This window comes from Suncus etruscus, chromosome 14, assembly GCF_024139225.1.
Source record: "Suncus etruscus isolate mSunEtr1 chromosome 14, mSunEtr1.pri.cur, whole genome shotgun sequence".
Lineage (NCBI taxonomy): Eukaryota > Metazoa > Chordata > Mammalia > Eulipotyphla > Soricidae > Suncus > Suncus etruscus.
In genome coordinates this window covers 32,954,951-32,972,056 of record NC_064861.1, presented here as the reverse complement: position 1 = coordinate 32,972,056, position 17,106 = coordinate 32,954,951, and the positions used below count along the sequence as shown (strand labels likewise).

General features: G+C 38.6%; 1 protein-coding gene across 1 annotated transcript in view; it reads left to right on the top strand.

Annotated features, from left to right (window-relative positions):
• The window catches only part of RAD50 (RAD50 double strand break repair protein), a 79,007-nt gene that overhangs the window by 16,193 nt on the left and 45,708 nt on the right, over positions 1–17,106 (top strand). Inside the window, exons 4-11 of the mRNA XM_049786818.1 lie at positions 1,641–1,826; positions 2,516–2,720; positions 7,622–7,750; positions 8,318–8,483; positions 10,494–10,687; positions 11,027–11,233; positions 12,526–12,708; positions 13,598–13,755. Of these exons, the coding sequence (XP_049642775.1) occupies positions 1,641–1,826; positions 2,516–2,720; positions 7,622–7,750; positions 8,318–8,483; positions 10,494–10,687; positions 11,027–11,233; positions 12,526–12,708; positions 13,598–13,755 (1,428 nt within the window). The remainder of the gene's footprint in view (positions 1–1,640; positions 1,827–2,515; positions 2,721–7,621; positions 7,751–8,317; positions 8,484–10,493; positions 10,688–11,026; positions 11,234–12,525; positions 12,709–13,597; positions 13,756–17,106) is intronic.

Genomic DNA, 17,106 nt, shown 5'->3' with positions numbered 1-17,106 from the left:
CACTTCTTTCTAAGCAAGTTTCATTTAATAAAACTTGTTTCACTTAAGAAATAAAAGACACCTCAGATTTCAACTTGTTTAAAAACCTGAGTTTAGGGCCAGAGTGATAGTACAGCAGATAGGGCATTTGCCTTGTATGTGGCCGGCCTGGGCTCAATCTCTGGCATCCGATATATCATCCCATATGGTCTCCAAGCCTGCCAGGAGTAACTTCTGAGCACCATTGGGTGTGACCCAAAAACTAAAAATGTACAATTCTTTCCCCTTGACTCAACTTAAAAAAATCTCCATGAGACTGGGAAGATTGCTCAATGATCAGGAATGTATGCACAGGGATCTGGGTTTAAGCCCCAATACCACCAAAGTCCTTAACTCTCAATATTAAGCCATCTAATCCAGTTGGCTAATTATCATGGCCTTATCTCTTAACACTATTTGAAGAACACCACCCCCTCTCCACCTAGTAGCATCTTTTTCTGTACTAGCCTGATCTGAGTACTATTTTTTTTTTTTTTTTTTTTTTTTTTTGGTTTTTGGGCCACACCCTGTGACGCTCAGGGGTTACTCCTGGCTATGCGCTCAGAAGTTGCTCCTGGCTTCTTGGGGGGACCATATGGGATGCCGGGGGATCGAACCGCGGTCCGTCCTAGGCTAGCGCAGGCAAGGCAGGCACCTTACCTCCAGCGCCACCGCCCGGCCCCCTGAGTACTATTTATTATTTTAGAGCTCTGCTTTTTGGGGAGCAGGATGTGAGGTACTCCACCTGGCTGTGACTAGGGCAAATTTATTTCTGGCTCTGTGACCAGAGTTCCTTGGGGCCAGTTCCAGCCATACTTGACCAGCTGGCATAATGGCACAATGCTAGGACCTGAGGATGCAATGCTGCTCAGACCCTATGGTACCAGAAACCATTGGAACCTCCTGACGGTGAGGTCTCTAGGACTATAACTAGCAAAGTTTGAGATGCAATATGGTGCTGGATTGCATTCTAATCACTACCCTAGCTTCCAGAGCTCCCTTTTCCTTTTAGGGTTCCATACTGTGTTTAGATTTTATTCCTAGGGCTCTCTATTTAGGGATTGATTATTCCTGGTAGTGTTCATATGTGGTGTAGGAAATAGAATCTTGGTTTGCTACCGAAGGCAAATGCCTTAATCCCCTGTATTATGTTTCCACCCCGCTTTTTAAATCCAATTTTTGTTTTGTTTTGGGGCTGCCCCCGGTGACGCTCAGAGTTTACTCCTGGCTATGTGCTCAGAAATCACTCCTGGCTTGGGGGACCATATGGGATGCCGGGGATTGAACCCAGGTCTGTCTTAAGTCAGCTGCGCGCAAGGCAAATGCCCTACAGCTGTGCTATCACTCCAGCTCCTAAATTTAATTTTTTTTTTAAAACATAGTGGTTACAAGGTTGTTCATAATACAGTGTTTTAAACAGATAAAATTGTTCATGGTTAAGCTACAGTCATACAATGTACAATAATCTTCACCAGTGCACATTTCCCACCAACAATGTCCCCAGTTTCTCTCTCACCTTCCTTGATGCCTTCTTCCCTCCCTTTTTTTAAACAGCAAATACAGAATGAAGGATTAAGTAGTAGAGTAAGTTCAGCTAAAATTCTTGGTTTCTTTTTTTACAGACACGGTGAAAAAGTCAGTATCAGCTCGAAGTGTGCAGAAATTGACCGAGAGATGATAAGTTCTCTTGGAGTTTCCAAGTCTGTGCTTAGTAATGTCATTTTCTGTCACCAAGAAGACTCTAATTGGCCTTTAAGTGAAGGAAAGGCTTTGAAGCAAAAATTTGATGAGATTTTCTCAGCAACAAGGTTTGTAAGCTTTCATTAAACTTTGTAGCCCATTAGATTATTAAGCCATGGTTATAATTTGGTTGTTTTATCACCCTTCCCTCCCCTCCCTTCATCTTTTTCTTCTTCACACCTTTGCAGTACTCAGAGCTTACTCTTGGTTCTGCATTCACTGATCACTCCTATCAGCAGTTGGGGGACTATATAGAGTTCTCTGGATTAAACTGAGTTGTCTATGTGCAAGTGTCCTACCTACTGCAATGTCTCTTTTCATCCCCTCCCCTACATTTTTTTGTGTTAGCAGAATTTTAAAGCAAGAAAGTCATCAGTTAATACTGCTCATCAAGAGTAACCCCTGAGTAGTTTTACTTTATGTGATATTTTTCACTTAAGTTGGCTTATGTTTCAAGCATTTAAGTTACATACTAAAAGATCTTCGTAAATTAAATTTTTTGTTTGTTTGTTTGTAGGTCACATTGCAGTGCTCAGGGCTTACTCCTGGTTCTGTGCTCAAGGATCAGTCCTGGCGGGGTTAAGGGGGCCATGTGGGATGCTAGAGATTGAAATCAGATTGACCACCTACAAGGCAAATGCACTACCCACTGGACTATCACTTTTAGACCCCTGTAACTAGAATCTTAATGACTGCATCCTATTCTATTTATACTATAGTTTGCTTAACCAGAAATTTAATTTAATTTAATTCAAAGGTACATTAAAGCCTTGGAAACACTTCGACAAGTGCGTCAGATGCAAGGTCAGAAAGTAAAAGAATGTCAAACAGAACTAAAGTATCTGAAGCAAAATAAGGAAAAAGCGTGTGAGATTCGTGATCAGATCATTAGCAAGGAAGCTCAGTTAGCATCTTCAAAGGAAATTGTCAAATCCTATGAGAATGAACTTGATCCATTAAAGGTAATTTGATATCTGAATGTAAGGAGAATTTTTTTTTATCATAGTAGCTCTCATTTCTAAAGCACTTCATTTTAATGTGAATTTGAATAGTATATCTATTTTGGGGGGAAATTATCTAAGATTATGTTAATGTTATGGTTAATAATTTAGGTCTGTATCAGATTATTATCTTTAAATTGCTCAGAGAGCATAAGTGTTGAGTATCAACCAATTTTCAATACCATACTAAATTAGTAATATAGTTCACTAGTTGTTAAATATCAATATAATGAGACCCATGTCTGTAAAGCAGATACTTTACCATTGAGCTCTACCATTACTCTACCATTGGGCTCTTTCTAACTTCCCAGTTGTTCTTTTGTTTGTTTCAGTGCTGATTGTTAAACCCAAGATCTCAGGTATTTATTTTGTGCAATGAAATATATTGTCACCTTTCCCATTTCTGTGTGTGTGGGTTTTTTTTTTTGTTTTTTTTTGGTTTTGTTTTTAGTTTATTGGGTCACACTGGCAGTGCTCAAGGGTTACTTCTGGCTCTACACTCAGAAATCGCTCCTGGCAGGCTCGGGGGACCCTAGGGGATGCTGGGATTCGAACCACCGTCCTTTTGCATGCAAGGCAAATGCCTTACCTCAATGCTATCTCTCTGGCCCCTTTTTTTCTTAATTCTTTAGGGAAGTTTTTATAATTGCAGACTATTATTATCACTAAATATAATTTGGAATCAAAGCAAAACATTGTAATATATTTGCAAGTTAGTTTTTCAACTTGATGGTTTATTAGAAAGACCTTAAGGAAATTCTTTTAATTCTCCTTATAAGAATATATTGAGTATTTCTCATGTTCCAGGTTACTATGCTAGGGTTTCAAATAATATACCTTATATACCGTATTATTCACTCTAAAAGACATACCGAATCATAAGACACACATAGTTTTTAGATGAGGAAAACAAGAAAAAATATTCTGGGGCCAGAGTGGTGGTGCAAGTGGTCGGACATTTGCCTTGCACATGCTAACCTAGGATGGATCACGGTTCGGTGTCCCATAGGGTCTCCCAAGCCAGGAGCGATTTCTGAGCACATAGCCAGGAGTAACCCCTGAGCATGACTGGGTGTGGCCCAAAAAAGCAAAAAAAAAAAAAATCTAAAGCAAATAGTGCAATGTGAGAAGCCTTCAGGAGACGTGCTGGGAACAAACAGCCTGTGAAGCCGAAGTATATTTAGAATACGCCGGTCCATAGCTAGTTAAACACATTTACCTAACTTTTTTTTTTTACATCAGAAAATAGAATAACATTTTAAAAATACTTTTTCATTAATATTAAAAAACAAAAGTCACAGTAGGGGCTGGAGAGATTGCATGGAGGTAAGGCGTTTGCCTTTCATGCAGAAGGTCAGTAGTTCGAATCCCAGTGTCCCATATGGTCCCCCGAGCCTGCCAGGAGTGCTTTCTGAGCATAGAGCCAGAAGTAACCCCTTGAGTGCTGCCGGGTGTGGCCCAAAAACCAAAAAAATAAATAATAAAAAAAAAGTCACAGCAGCAATCAAATAGTCTTAAAGGAAAGCTCTGTATGTGACGGTGAAAGTGTATTATTCTGATTTTTTGTTCTATGTGATATGCAATAAAGGGGTGGATGTCAAGTGGTTTGTTTATGCTCTCCTCCCCTGCGCTCAGGCTTCAGTTCCATGTGGCATTTGCTGTATAAGACACACAGACATTCCCCCCCTTTTTTTGTGGGGGGAAGTGTGCCTTATGGTATGAAAAATATGGTATGTATGTATTTTTTGGTGGGGGAAGCAGTATAAGATTATTGAATTTCTTTAATGCACCTATAGTTCTAATAGACCTTTGAATAGAATGCTAGAAAAGCTTTGAATTTGCTTGCCAGAATGACATTAATCTGTCCTTTAGCTGAAACTGATTGTTTGATACATGTATAGTACTGTGTTCGGTGCTATTGGGGATAAAGAAGCCAAAGACTTTGTCTTTAAGGAATTTAAAATCTAGTTGGAGAAATAAGGAAACTTTTTAAGAATGGCTAGGGTTACAAAGAGGTACATTGAAAAGATATGTGAATAGTAAGTGTTTAGACATACACTAAAAGATAACTGAGAAGAGAAAAAAAAAGATGGGGGGGGGGAGAGAGAGAGAGAGAGAGAGAAGAGAGAGAGAGAGAAGAGAGAGAGAGAAGAGAGAGAGAGAGTAAAATACTTGCCTTATCTGAAATTTGCCCTACTTTGATCCTTGGTTCACTTCATATAGTCTCCCAAACACTGTAGGGTTACTTCTGAGCACAGAGCCAGGAATAAACCCTGAGCACTGCATAGTCTGGCTCTCTTTAAAAAAGTTTTATACATTGTCACGCTAAATAACTTAAAGCCAAGAGAAATTAAAGTACAGTATATATACATACACATAAAAATAAGGATATTCAAAACAACATTAATAGCCGAAAACATAAACAGCTCAAATATCCATCAGTAAATTGATGTTAGAATACCATTTATCCATAAAAAGGAGTACAGTTCTGATACATCCTATAACATACAGAATTTTGAAGTATGCTAAATAAAATGTACTAGTCATTTACTACTTCATTTGTTTGACATGTCCAGAATAGGCAACTCTATAACAACAGAAAATAAACTAGCAGTTTCCATATAAGATTGGGAACTAATGGGTACAGGATTTATTTTTTATAATTATAGACGGTCCGAAGTATTTCACATTGTGGTGGTTGTACAGCTTTGAATATACTTTTAAAAGTTTACTTGTCTGCTTTAAACAGATACATACTATATCTTAATAAAGTTGTTGTATAGTGATGTTCTTGAATAGAAATCATAGAACCCTTAGGAAAGCTGTGGGGTTGTGTGGGGTTGGGGAGTAGGAATGATAATACTGTGAGTAGGACCTTGTTCAGGAGTTACTTCTAGCTCTGTACTTAAGAATTACTTCAGACAGTGCTTGGGAGATTTTATGGGAAGCCAGGGATCATACCTGGCTTGACCCACATACAAACACTATTACTTCGGAACATAGAGCACATTTCTTGAATGTATGAATCCCTAGGTTCAGTACCCCTCACCAAGTGGACTTTCTCCTTAGCTTGCTTACCTTGTGCCAAGGCACTTCTGGGGTTGGCCACCACAACAGTATAAAAGTTCCATAGTAACCCAATGATGTTTCCAATAAAAAACCAGCACGAGGGGCCAAAGCGATAGTACAGTGGGTAGGACATTTGCACACAATCAACTTGGATTGATCCTTGGCATCCCATATGGTCCTGCCATATGGCCTGCCAGCAATGATTTCTGAGTGCAGAGCCAGGAGTAACCTCTAAGTGCCAACAGATGTGGCTCTCAAAACAATAAATAAATAAATAAATAAATAAATAAATAAATAAATAAAAGAAAATAGTACTAGTATTCACATTAGAATTAAGGAGTAAAGCCAAGACTTGAATTTAGACTGCTCATTCTGAGTTCATGCTTTTGTAACATATTTACTATATATAAAGTAAAATTCACTTTGCTAAGAAAATATAGTTCAGTGACAGACAAATGCATAAAATAATATAACTACATAATCAGTTTAGAGCATTTCTGTTATCCCCCAAACAGATTTCATTGTAGTCTTCTCTCTCAAGTTCTAGCCCTTGGTAGTCACTGGTTTGTTTTCTGACATTATAGTTTTGTCTTTTTTCAGAATGTAACAAATGGAATCATACATTAAGTAACATTTTGTGTCTAGTTTCTTAGCATAAAATAATGTATTTTAATTTATGTTATATATAGTAATTTTTTTGGTATATGGATAGTTTGGTCATCCTTTTCTAATTAATGGACATTAGATTGTTTTCAGCTTGTAGCTATCACTGAAAAAAACTGCAATATTTTGTGCACAGTTCTTTGTTTTGAGGGTTAACTATCTCTCTTGGTTAACTCCTTAGTAGTGGGTTTTTTTTACTAGGTTATGTGGTTAAGCTTACATATAACCTTAGAAGCTGCCAGACTGCTTTCATAGAGTCTGTAATAATAGGGCTAGAGAAATAGTACAGTGGGTGGTAAGCACTTTCCTTGCACACAGCCAAACCAGGTGCTATTCCTGGTTTCCCGTATGGTCTCCTGAGCCTTCCAGAAGTGATTCCTGACAATAGAGCCAATAATAACCCCTGAGCACTGCCAAATATGGCTCCTAATTATTTTTTTTAAAAGCCATTATTTTGGTTTTGTTTTTTTGGCTACACCTGATGACGCTCAAGGGTTACTCCTGGCTATGCACTCAGAAATCGCTCCTGGATTGGGGGACCATATAGGACGCCGGGGGATTGAACCCAGGTTTGTCCTGGGTCAGCCGCATGCAAGGCAAACACCCTACCGCTGTGCCACTACTTTGACCCCTAAAAGCATGACTTTTATATGAAGTTTTGAAGATGGGGTATAACTTGGGAGTTAATGTAGAGTTTGATTCCTATTTTTTTGTTTGTTTTTGCTTTTTTGGGGGGGGGGCACACCTGTTTGATGCTCAGGGGTTACTCCTGGCTAATCACTCAGGAATTGCCCCTGGCTTGGGGGGACCATATGGGACACCGGGGGATGGAACCGCAGTCCTTCCTTGGCTAGTGCTTGCAAAGCAGACACCTTACCTCTAGCACCACCTTGCCAGCCCCTGATTCCTGTTTTTTTTTTTTTTATTTTAACTCACTAAAAAAATTTTAGGCAAGTCACTCAAGTCTGATGCTCAGTTGCTTTATGGTCCCTTTAGTAGCATTAAATGAGGTTATCTTTACTAGTATCTGAGACTGGCACATTTATCTCTTCTTTGTTCACATTTTATTTTCATTACACTACAGTATAAACTTTTTGTTAATTTTATTTCTGCAACATGTTTATTTTTAGAATCGTTTGAAAGAAATTGAACAAAATCTCTCTAAAATAATGAGACTTGACAATGAAGTTAAAGCCTTGGATAGCCGAAAGAAGCAGATGGAAAAAGATAATGCAGAACTGGAACAGAAAATGGAAAAGGTTTGTGATGGTTGAATTTTGTTCTACTTTAAAATTTTGAGAATACTGGGGATAGAGTGATAGTACAGTGGGTAGGTCACTTGCCTTGCATGTAACCAACCTGAATTCCATCACTGGCTCCCCAAATATCCCCTGAGGCTGCCATGATTAAGCCCTAAGCATATATTCTATTATATATTTTTTTAGAATATTGAAATGAGGGCCCGGAGAGATAGCACAGCGGCGTTTGCCTTGCAAGCAGCCGATGCAGGACCAAAGGTGGTTGGTTCGGATCCCGGTGTCCCATATGGTCCCCTGTGCCTGCCAGGAGCTATTTCTGAGCAGACAGCCAGGAGTAACCCCTGAGCATCACTGGGTGTGGCCCAAAAACTAAAAAAAAAAAAAAATATTGAAATGAATTTTTTAACCTATTTTGACATTAGACATTGAAGGTAGAAAAAAGGATAAATCATGTTTGTGTTGGTTCCATGTCAAAATGAAAACCATTATTAAGGAAGCTTGGTTTATATTTTATATCAAAATGGTATCTTCTACTTAATAAAGCTTTTTAATTTTGCTTTTACACAGGTTTTTCAGGGCACTGATGAGCAGCTAAATGATTTATATCTCAATCATCAGAGAACAGTAAGAGAGAAAGAGAGGAGACTGGTAGATGGTCAGCGTGAACTGGAAAAATTAAATAAGGAATCTAGGCTTCTTAATCAAGAAAAAGCAGAATTACTTGTTGAACAGGGTACTACCAATTTTCTTGTTGTTTTTTTTTTCTACTGTAATATAGATTTTTGTACATGAATGATGAATTCTCAGGAGATTCTTCTGTTTGTTTAAAAATTTTTAATTTTTGAAACAGCATAGAGGACAGATCAGTGCTTACCAGGATATAGGTAATCTATATCTTACAAGAAGATAGCCAAGAGGAAGGTTAGTGTAGCCATAAAAGGAACAAGTAGGATACTTGTGGTATTAGACATGTTAAGTTCTTTTCTGTCTTTATGAATGTATAAATAAATCTTCCCAGGTAATAAAACTAGATGGAACTTACTACAGGTGAATATATTTATACATAAGTAAAGTGTGTAACTACAAGTAAGATCAGGGAAATAAAGGTAGTGGATTGTTACCAGGGTCAATATCCGGATTGTTTTACTATCATTACAGTGTTATAAACTGTTACTGTAAGAACAGTTTTCTGCTCAGCATTTCTCACAACACATATATGTTTTTTTTTTCACATCAAATTATTCTATAATCCTTAGCAGAACAGAAAGTGGTGTTAATGCTGATACTAATTGCCTGCACTCCACAAATTATGGGCTTAGTCCCATATGTCTTATTCCCATATTAGATGACATTCACATACCCCAAAATATCTATCATCTGTACTTTCTATAGACAGAGATTCCCACAATTCCTTTATTCTGTTTTGCTATAAATTGGTTGGTAGAACTCAGAGAAATACTTGTCATTACTAGTTTGTTTTTAAGGATACACAACTACAGAACAGACAAATAAAAGAGATGTGTAAGGCAGAGTTGGGGAAGAGGCACAAACTTACAGTATTCCTTTAACGAACCCACTTTTAGGATATTTTTTGGGGGATGGGTTTTTATTTTTTTGTTTGTTTTTGGGTTTTGGGTCACACCCAGCAGTGCTCAGGGATTACTCCTGGCTCTAGGCTCAGAAAATGCTCCTGGCAGGCTCGGGGAACCATATGGGATGTCGGGATTTGAACCACCAACCTTTTGCTTGAAAGGCAAATGCCTTACCTCCATGCTATCTCTCCAGTCCTGGATGGGGTGGTTTTGAATCGCACACCAGTGCTTAGAGCTTATTGCTCCTTCTGCTCAGGTATCACTCCTGGTGGTGTTTGGAGGACCGTAGGAGGAAATGGAGGATTGAACACAGGCTGGTCACTTGCAAAGAAAAACACCTTCCCTTCTATACTATCCAATCCCATTTCAGAATTTTTGTGAAAACACATATGTATGGTTGATAAAATCATCATAGTTCATGCTATCAGATCATTGGCTAAATTATTTATTTAGCTCAGTTCTCTAGCTCCTTCCTGAGTTTTGTGGGATTGGATACGAAAAATTTCTTTTTAATCATATAATTGTGTCCTCTTACAATCAGCTCCTAATCTTAAGAGTCAACATTTTTTTTTTTTTTTTTTTTTTTGGTTTTTGGGCCACACCCGGCTGTGCTCAGGGGTTACTTCTGGCTATCTGCTCAGAAATAGCTCCTGGCAGGCACGGGGGATTATATGGGACACCGGGATTCGAACCAACCACCTTTGGTTCAGGATTGGCTGCTTGCAAGGCAAACACTGCTGTGCTATCTCTCCGGGCCCCAAGAGTCAACATTTTTAGAATCATTTTATTTGTAATTAAAAGGGACTTTCACCTCATCATTGAAGTAATTCTAACATTTTGAAGTACAGAGTACAGGGACAAGATACTTTATTTCTCATATTCCAATACCACATTTACCATTTGGGAAAATTGGGCAAAGGTACCTGGCCTCAAAATTTTGTGGGGGTTGAGGGAATTGGCTTATACCCCTGGTTCTCAGTTTACTTCAGGCTCTGTGCTCAGAGACCACTTCTGGTAGGGGTTAGGAGACCATAGCAGTTCTGGGGAACAAATGAAGGTTGGGCTTGCTTTAAGCCATACAACCCCCATGGATACCTCAGGTTTAAAGAAAATTAGTTGAAAAATTTATTATGGTTGTGTTTTTTTAAAAGGTCGTTTACAGCTACAAGCAGATCGCCATCAAGAACATATCCGAGCTAGAGATTCATTAATTCAGTCTTTGTCAACACAGCTAGAATTGGATGGCTTTGAGCGAGGTCCATTTAGTGAAAGACAGATTAAAAATTTTCACAAACTTGTGAGAGAAAGACAAGAAATTGAAGCAGAAACTGCCAGGCAACTGATGGTAAATATTGTTTCCTCTTGTTGGTGTCAGATCTTCTGTAGTTGAGTTGTTCTAATTTTTTAATGGATATTATATTTTTGGATTAATATTGAGATATGATATGCTCTAAGAAAAAATCTGTATGTATGAATGCATATAATATAAAATTTATAAGTATAAGAATATGAAAAAGTTATTTGATTTTAAATAAAATGTCTTCTAAAAGCTCAATGATTATCTCTGGATAATGTTATACTTTTCATGCTTTTCTGTTACAGTGAATGTCTATATTTCTATTTCATCGAGTTTTTAAAATTGTTGAAAAAGTTTGGAATGCCCATTCTTTGTGTTTGCATGTAGAATGATTTTACAGAAAAAGAGGCTCTGAAACAAAAACAGATAGATGAAATAAGGGATAAGAAAACTGGACTGGGAAGAATAATTGAGTTAAAATCAGAAATCCTAAATAAGAAGCAAAATGAATTGAAAAATGTGAAATACGAATTGCAGCAGTTGGAAGGCTCTTCAGACAGGATTCTTGAACTGGACCGAGAGCTTACAAAAGCTGTAAGATTTTTTTTTTTTTTTTACGTAATCTAATAATTTTAATGTTTAAAAAATTTAGAGCTTGCATTCTGTATTATTTTAAAACTAGATAAATAATTCTTATGTGTACCTTGGTTATGAATCTCATATCTAAATTTAAAAAGCATTCTTTTTCTTTCCCTCTAGGAAAATCTATAGATTTTTGTCATATTATCATTTTTATTTTGTATAAACTTTGTTTCTGAGCTATACCTGGCAGCCTTAGGGGACCCTGTGGGTTGCTGGGGATCACACCAGAATCAGCTGAGTCCAGAACAAGTACCCTATTTGCTGTACTGTGGTTCTGTCCTTTGTGTAAACTTTCATAGTCTCTCTTTTTTTTGGGGGGGGGGGCAGGTCACACCTGGCAGTGCTCAGGAGTTACTTCTGGCTCTCTGCTCAGAAATCGCTCCTGGCAGGCTCTGGGGACCATACGGGATGTCGGAATTCGAACCACCGACCTGCATGCAAGGCAAACGCTTTACCTCTATGCTATGTCTTCGGGCCCCTTAGTCTCTTTATTATTTAAATGAATTTTCTTTATTTTTCCACATCTATACAATCAAAATAAGCATCCAAAAATTTGACAAATATCACTTTGATCCTTTCTTGCTAATCTGATTATCTTCTCTTTTTTTTTTTTATATTATTATTTTATGTAATTTTGGTCACTTAGAAGTAGAGCCCAGGGTCCGGAGAGATAGCACAGCGGCGTTTGCCTTGCAAGCAGACGATCCAAGACCAAAGGTAGTTGATTCGAATCCCAGTGTCCCATATGGTCCCCCGTGCCTACCAGGAGCTATTTCTGAGCAGATAACCAGGAGTAACACCTGAGCACCGCTGGGTGTGGCCCAAAAACCAAAAAAAAAAAAAAAAAAAGTATAGCCTGGTTAGCATGGGAAAATCCTGCTCAGGAACAATATGACACTTTAATAGGTTGCACATGTCAGACGATGTAGTGATTTACATGGGTACTTAATAAATATTTCCTGGTTGACTAAAGAGTCCTTAACGTGTATACTTAAGGTTGTCGTTGATTTTGTATTAATTTCTCCTTTTTTCTCATTTTAGACCCTTCTGGGTCTTTTACTAATTCTCTACTCCTTCACCATTAATTATGCCATATAAAATGACTTAATATTTTCCTTGAATATCTTTAGCTGTTGTATTTTGTTGAATAAAAGAAAATAATAATATTATGACCTTGTGGGAAGAAATTGGTCTCTAGTACATTATCACTATTTTATGTTAATTTTTTGCATTCGTTTGATAAGGAACATGAGCTAAGCAAAGCTGAGAAAAACTGCAATATAGAAAAATTAAAAACTGAAGTAATAAGTCTTCAAAATGAGAAAGCAGACTTAGATAGGATACTGCGTAAATTGGACCAGGAAATGGAGCAATTAAACCATCATACAACAACACGTACCCAGATGGAGATGCTGACCAAAGATAAAGTATGACTTTCTGTTCTAGTTACACTTTGTGGTAATGCTTTTCTTAAATTATAATTGAGTTAATACGAAGTATTTGGCATTGACTTTATTTTATTTTATTTATTTATTTTTGGTTTCTTTTTTTGGAGGGTCACGCCCTGCAGTACTCAGGGTTACTCCTGGCTCTGCACTCAGAAATCGCTCCTGGCAGACCTGGGGGGACCATATGGATGCCAATCCAATCGTGGATTAGCTGTGTGCAAGGCAAACGCCCCTGCCACTGTGCTATCTCTCCGGTCCCTGACTTTGTTTTAGAGCTAACCATTTTAAATGGCCTTTCAAATTTAAGGATTGCTAAATAACAAAGAAACTCATCTGTTTTAGTTTTTATCAGATATCATACAAAACTTTCATTTTTTAATATTGCCAGTCTTTATCTTATATGAGTTAGGCCTTTCTCTAGACTTAAAAAATAAAATTGGGGGGCACACTTAGGGTGATCGGGGGTTACTATTGATTCTGCACTCTGAAATTACTCATGGCAGGTTTGGGGGACCATATGGAATGCCGAGGATTGAATCCAGGCTGGCTGTATGCAAGGCAGATGCCCTACCTGCTGTGCTATTGCTCTGGCACTTACTTTAAAAGTCTTTTAGATTTCCTTCTTATATAGTTTGTTGTTGTTTTATAGGAACCACTCCAGTATTGTTCAAGAATCTGTGTGTTGCCAAGAATCAAACTCAAAGCAAGCCTATGTCTGCTGGCATTTTCTTTCCACTTAAGTTATTTATTTCACCCTATAGTTTTACTTTTTATGCTTAGAACTTTGATCAGTCTAGTTTTGGTTCTGATATAATTTGAAAGTAATTGAACTTTTTTTTTAAGCTTGGTGGTTTTTTTTTTCCTATAGGCTGATAAAGATGAGCAAATCAGAAAAATAAAATCTAGGCACAGTGATGAATTGTCTTCATTATTAGGGTATTTTCCTAACAAAAAACAACTTGAAGACTGGCTCCATAGTAAAGCAAAAGAAATTAACCAGACCAGAGACAGACTTGCCAAATTGAAGTAAGTAATTATAGTATTAGAAGATATAATAGAAACTTTTCAATATTTTTTTGTTTTATTTTTTGTTTTAGGGTCACACCTGGAGGTGCTTAGGGTTTACTCTTGGCTCTGTGATCAGAAATTGCTCCTGGAGACCATATGGGATGCTGGGATTCTAACCACCATCTGTCCTAGATTGGCTACTTGTAAGGCAAACGCCCTGCCACTGTACTATCTCTTTAGCCCCTGAAAACTCTCAATTTTTGCTATAATTTTGTTTTGAAATAATGCATTCTCACAAGATGATGTAACTTACTGTGTTTAGTTTTTCTTGATTTTACCAATTAAGTAAAATAGTGACAGTGGTATAGTGTAAAATCATCCCACATGCCTTATCTCCAACCTCAGGTGAATAACTCTGAATCAGGGTCACGCATGAAATAATCCAAACCAGGCTGAGGGTGAAACACGTATAGTCTGGCAGTCTACTACCTTGTATCTCCTCCTACGCTGCCTGCCAGAACTGTTCTTATGGAGTACAGAAATCACCCCCAGGTGGGGCATTAAGGTCAGGCTATTCTGAACCTGTCCACCCAGGTTTACATATAAAACAATCTTTGTTTTGGGTGAAACCAAGTTGTAAATGAACAAAGAAACCAGGTGTGAGCTTTGTTTTGGGTAAAATAAGGTATAACCTAACAGTATAGACCTCTTATTCTTTGAAAGTTTACAAAACTGAGAAAATTAAAATTATTATTATTTATTAAATAAGAAATATGATCTGGGACCAGAGAGATAGCACAGTGGTAGGGCATTTGCCTTGCACTTGGCACCCCTTCAATTTCTATCATTCCTTATGGTCCTCAGAGCCTGCCAGGGGTGATTTTTAAGCGTAGACTCAGGAGTAAACCCTGAGCACCACCGGTGTGACCCCCCCCTAAAAAATAGCAACTTCCCCCCAAAAAGGAAGTGTGATCTGGGACTGAAGCAGTTGTATAGATCGACCCAGGCTTATTCCCCAGCACCCCATATGGTCATCTGAGCCCACTAGAATCCCTGAGTGTAGTCAGAAATCCCTAGGTCCCACTGGGATGTGACCTAAAACAAAACAATGATTTTAAACAACACTAATGATTATAGAAAGAAAAATAAAAACCAAAATAAAATATTACTTGTTAGGATGTTTACTAGCAAAAAAAATACAAATAGTAAATGTTAAAAAAGAAATTGACTTTGGGGCCACACCCAGCAGCGCTCAGGGGTTACTCCTGGCTCCACGCTCAGAAATCTCTCTGGCCTCAGAAAAGAAATTGAAATCGTGTTTTTTTCACTGTTCATGGGATGTAAAATAACATGCCCATTTTAAAAAACAATATGGAAGGCCCCTAGCAATGCCTTGCACGCAGCCAACACAGGATGACCCTGGTTCAATTCATATGGTTTCCCAAGTCTGCCAGGAGCAATTTCTGAGCACAGAGCCAGGAATAACCCCTGAGCGCCGCCAGGTGTGACCCAAAAGCAAACAAAATATTCATAAAAATTTTCAAAAATGGAATTACTTGTAATAATTCAGATGATCCAGCAGTACTGCCTCTTTGTGTGGTAATGTGACCTATGGGTGTTCAGTTTTAAATAAGCATAATGTCTTCAAAGAGATATCTTCAAACACAGGTGCAAATCTGTGTTTATTATGGCTTTTTTTTAAAAATAATAGTCTGGAAGCACCCTAAATGTCCACTGATACAGATAAGCAGATAAAAAGAGAGATGTAGGGCCCAGAGAAATGGCACAGCGGCGTTTGCCTTGCAAGCAGCCGATCCAGGACCTAAGGTGGTTGGTTCAAATCTTGGTGTCCCATATGGTCCCCCGTGCCTGCCAGGAGCTATTTCTGAGCAGACAGCCAGGAGTAACCCCTGAGCACCGCCGGGTGTGGCCCAAAAAACAAAAAAAAAAAAAGAGAGAGAGAGAGAGATGTACAGGTAGGCTTCTTGTCTTGTATAAGGTCCTGGGTCTGCCAGTTGTGATTCCTGAGTGCAGAACCAGGAGTAACCCTTGAGTGCTGCTAGGTATGGCCCAAACACAAAGGAAAAAAAGTCTCTGAAATATCTAAAATGTTGGCATCTAAAGAAGAAGAGCAAGTGTTATTTGGTTAGTGCCCAGGGAGCAAGGTCATAGCTAGAAGGGTGTAGTGATACCTTGAGGAAAGGTCCTTCAAGGAGGAGTCAGCAATATTTGGTGTTAGCTTTTTTGGGGGAGCGGGTGGTGTTGGACCACACCTGGTGACGCTCGGGTTACTCCTGGCTATGCGCTCAGAAGTCACTCCTGGCTTGGGAGACCATATGGGATGCTGGGGGATCGAACCGTGGTCCGTCCAAGGCTAGCGCAGGCAAGGCAGACACCTTACCCCTTTGCGCCACTGCTCCATCCCCAATGGTGTTAGTCACCTTTGAATGAAGCCTGCATTTGACATTTAGTTTTGGGTGTCCTTTTCTAGCTGTGTTCAGTGGGGATTGGGTGGTGAAAGTACTGTCTACATTATTTTCTTTCCCCAAAATTTTCACTGTGACTCATTGGAAGTATTCAAGATGAAATTGGTGTGTCCACACACATTTATGTGAAGCACAGTTTTTCCAAAATAATATCTTTCCCACTTAGACACAGTATACCCCATTATAAACCATTCTGCATTATAAAATATTAAATTGTGTAACTCTAAAACATCATAACTTGAAGATTGAGAAACCAGGCCTGGAACTAGGTCCAAGAGTACAGGTTTTGCATTAGTGATCCCTGGGTCTTATCCTCATTACACTATGGCCCTCTGTGTACTGTTGGGTGGGCCTCTCAGCATTTTGGGTTGGAGGACAACACTCAGCAGAGCACAGGGTTACTCCTGGCTCTGCACTCAGAAATCACTCCAGGTAGACTCACAGGATCATAAGGGATGCCTGGGATTAAACCCTGCCCTACTGCTATGCTATAGCTCTGATTCCAGATCTGAGTATTTCTAACCAAGCATGCAACTGATCTGATTGACACTGAAGTTTTTAAGATGTTATTAGGTTGGGATGGAGACAGATGACAGTAAGCAAAATCTGTTGATGAATGACAGTACTGATCAAGATATAATTGGAGAATAATAAGGAAGGGGACAAAGGAAATTTCAGAGAGGGAAAATAATTATGGAAAAGGTCTAAAGGAAATTAAGAGAGTATTTTTTCTCTTTTCTGTCCTTCCAATAGACCTAGCAGGCATATATTCTCTTTGCTGAGCTAAGATCCCTTATCCTGGGACTAAGAACATTGAAGATCCAAAAATCTGGCAATATTTCATCTATGCACATTATGCCTGGAGCATGGAGAAAGCCAGGTT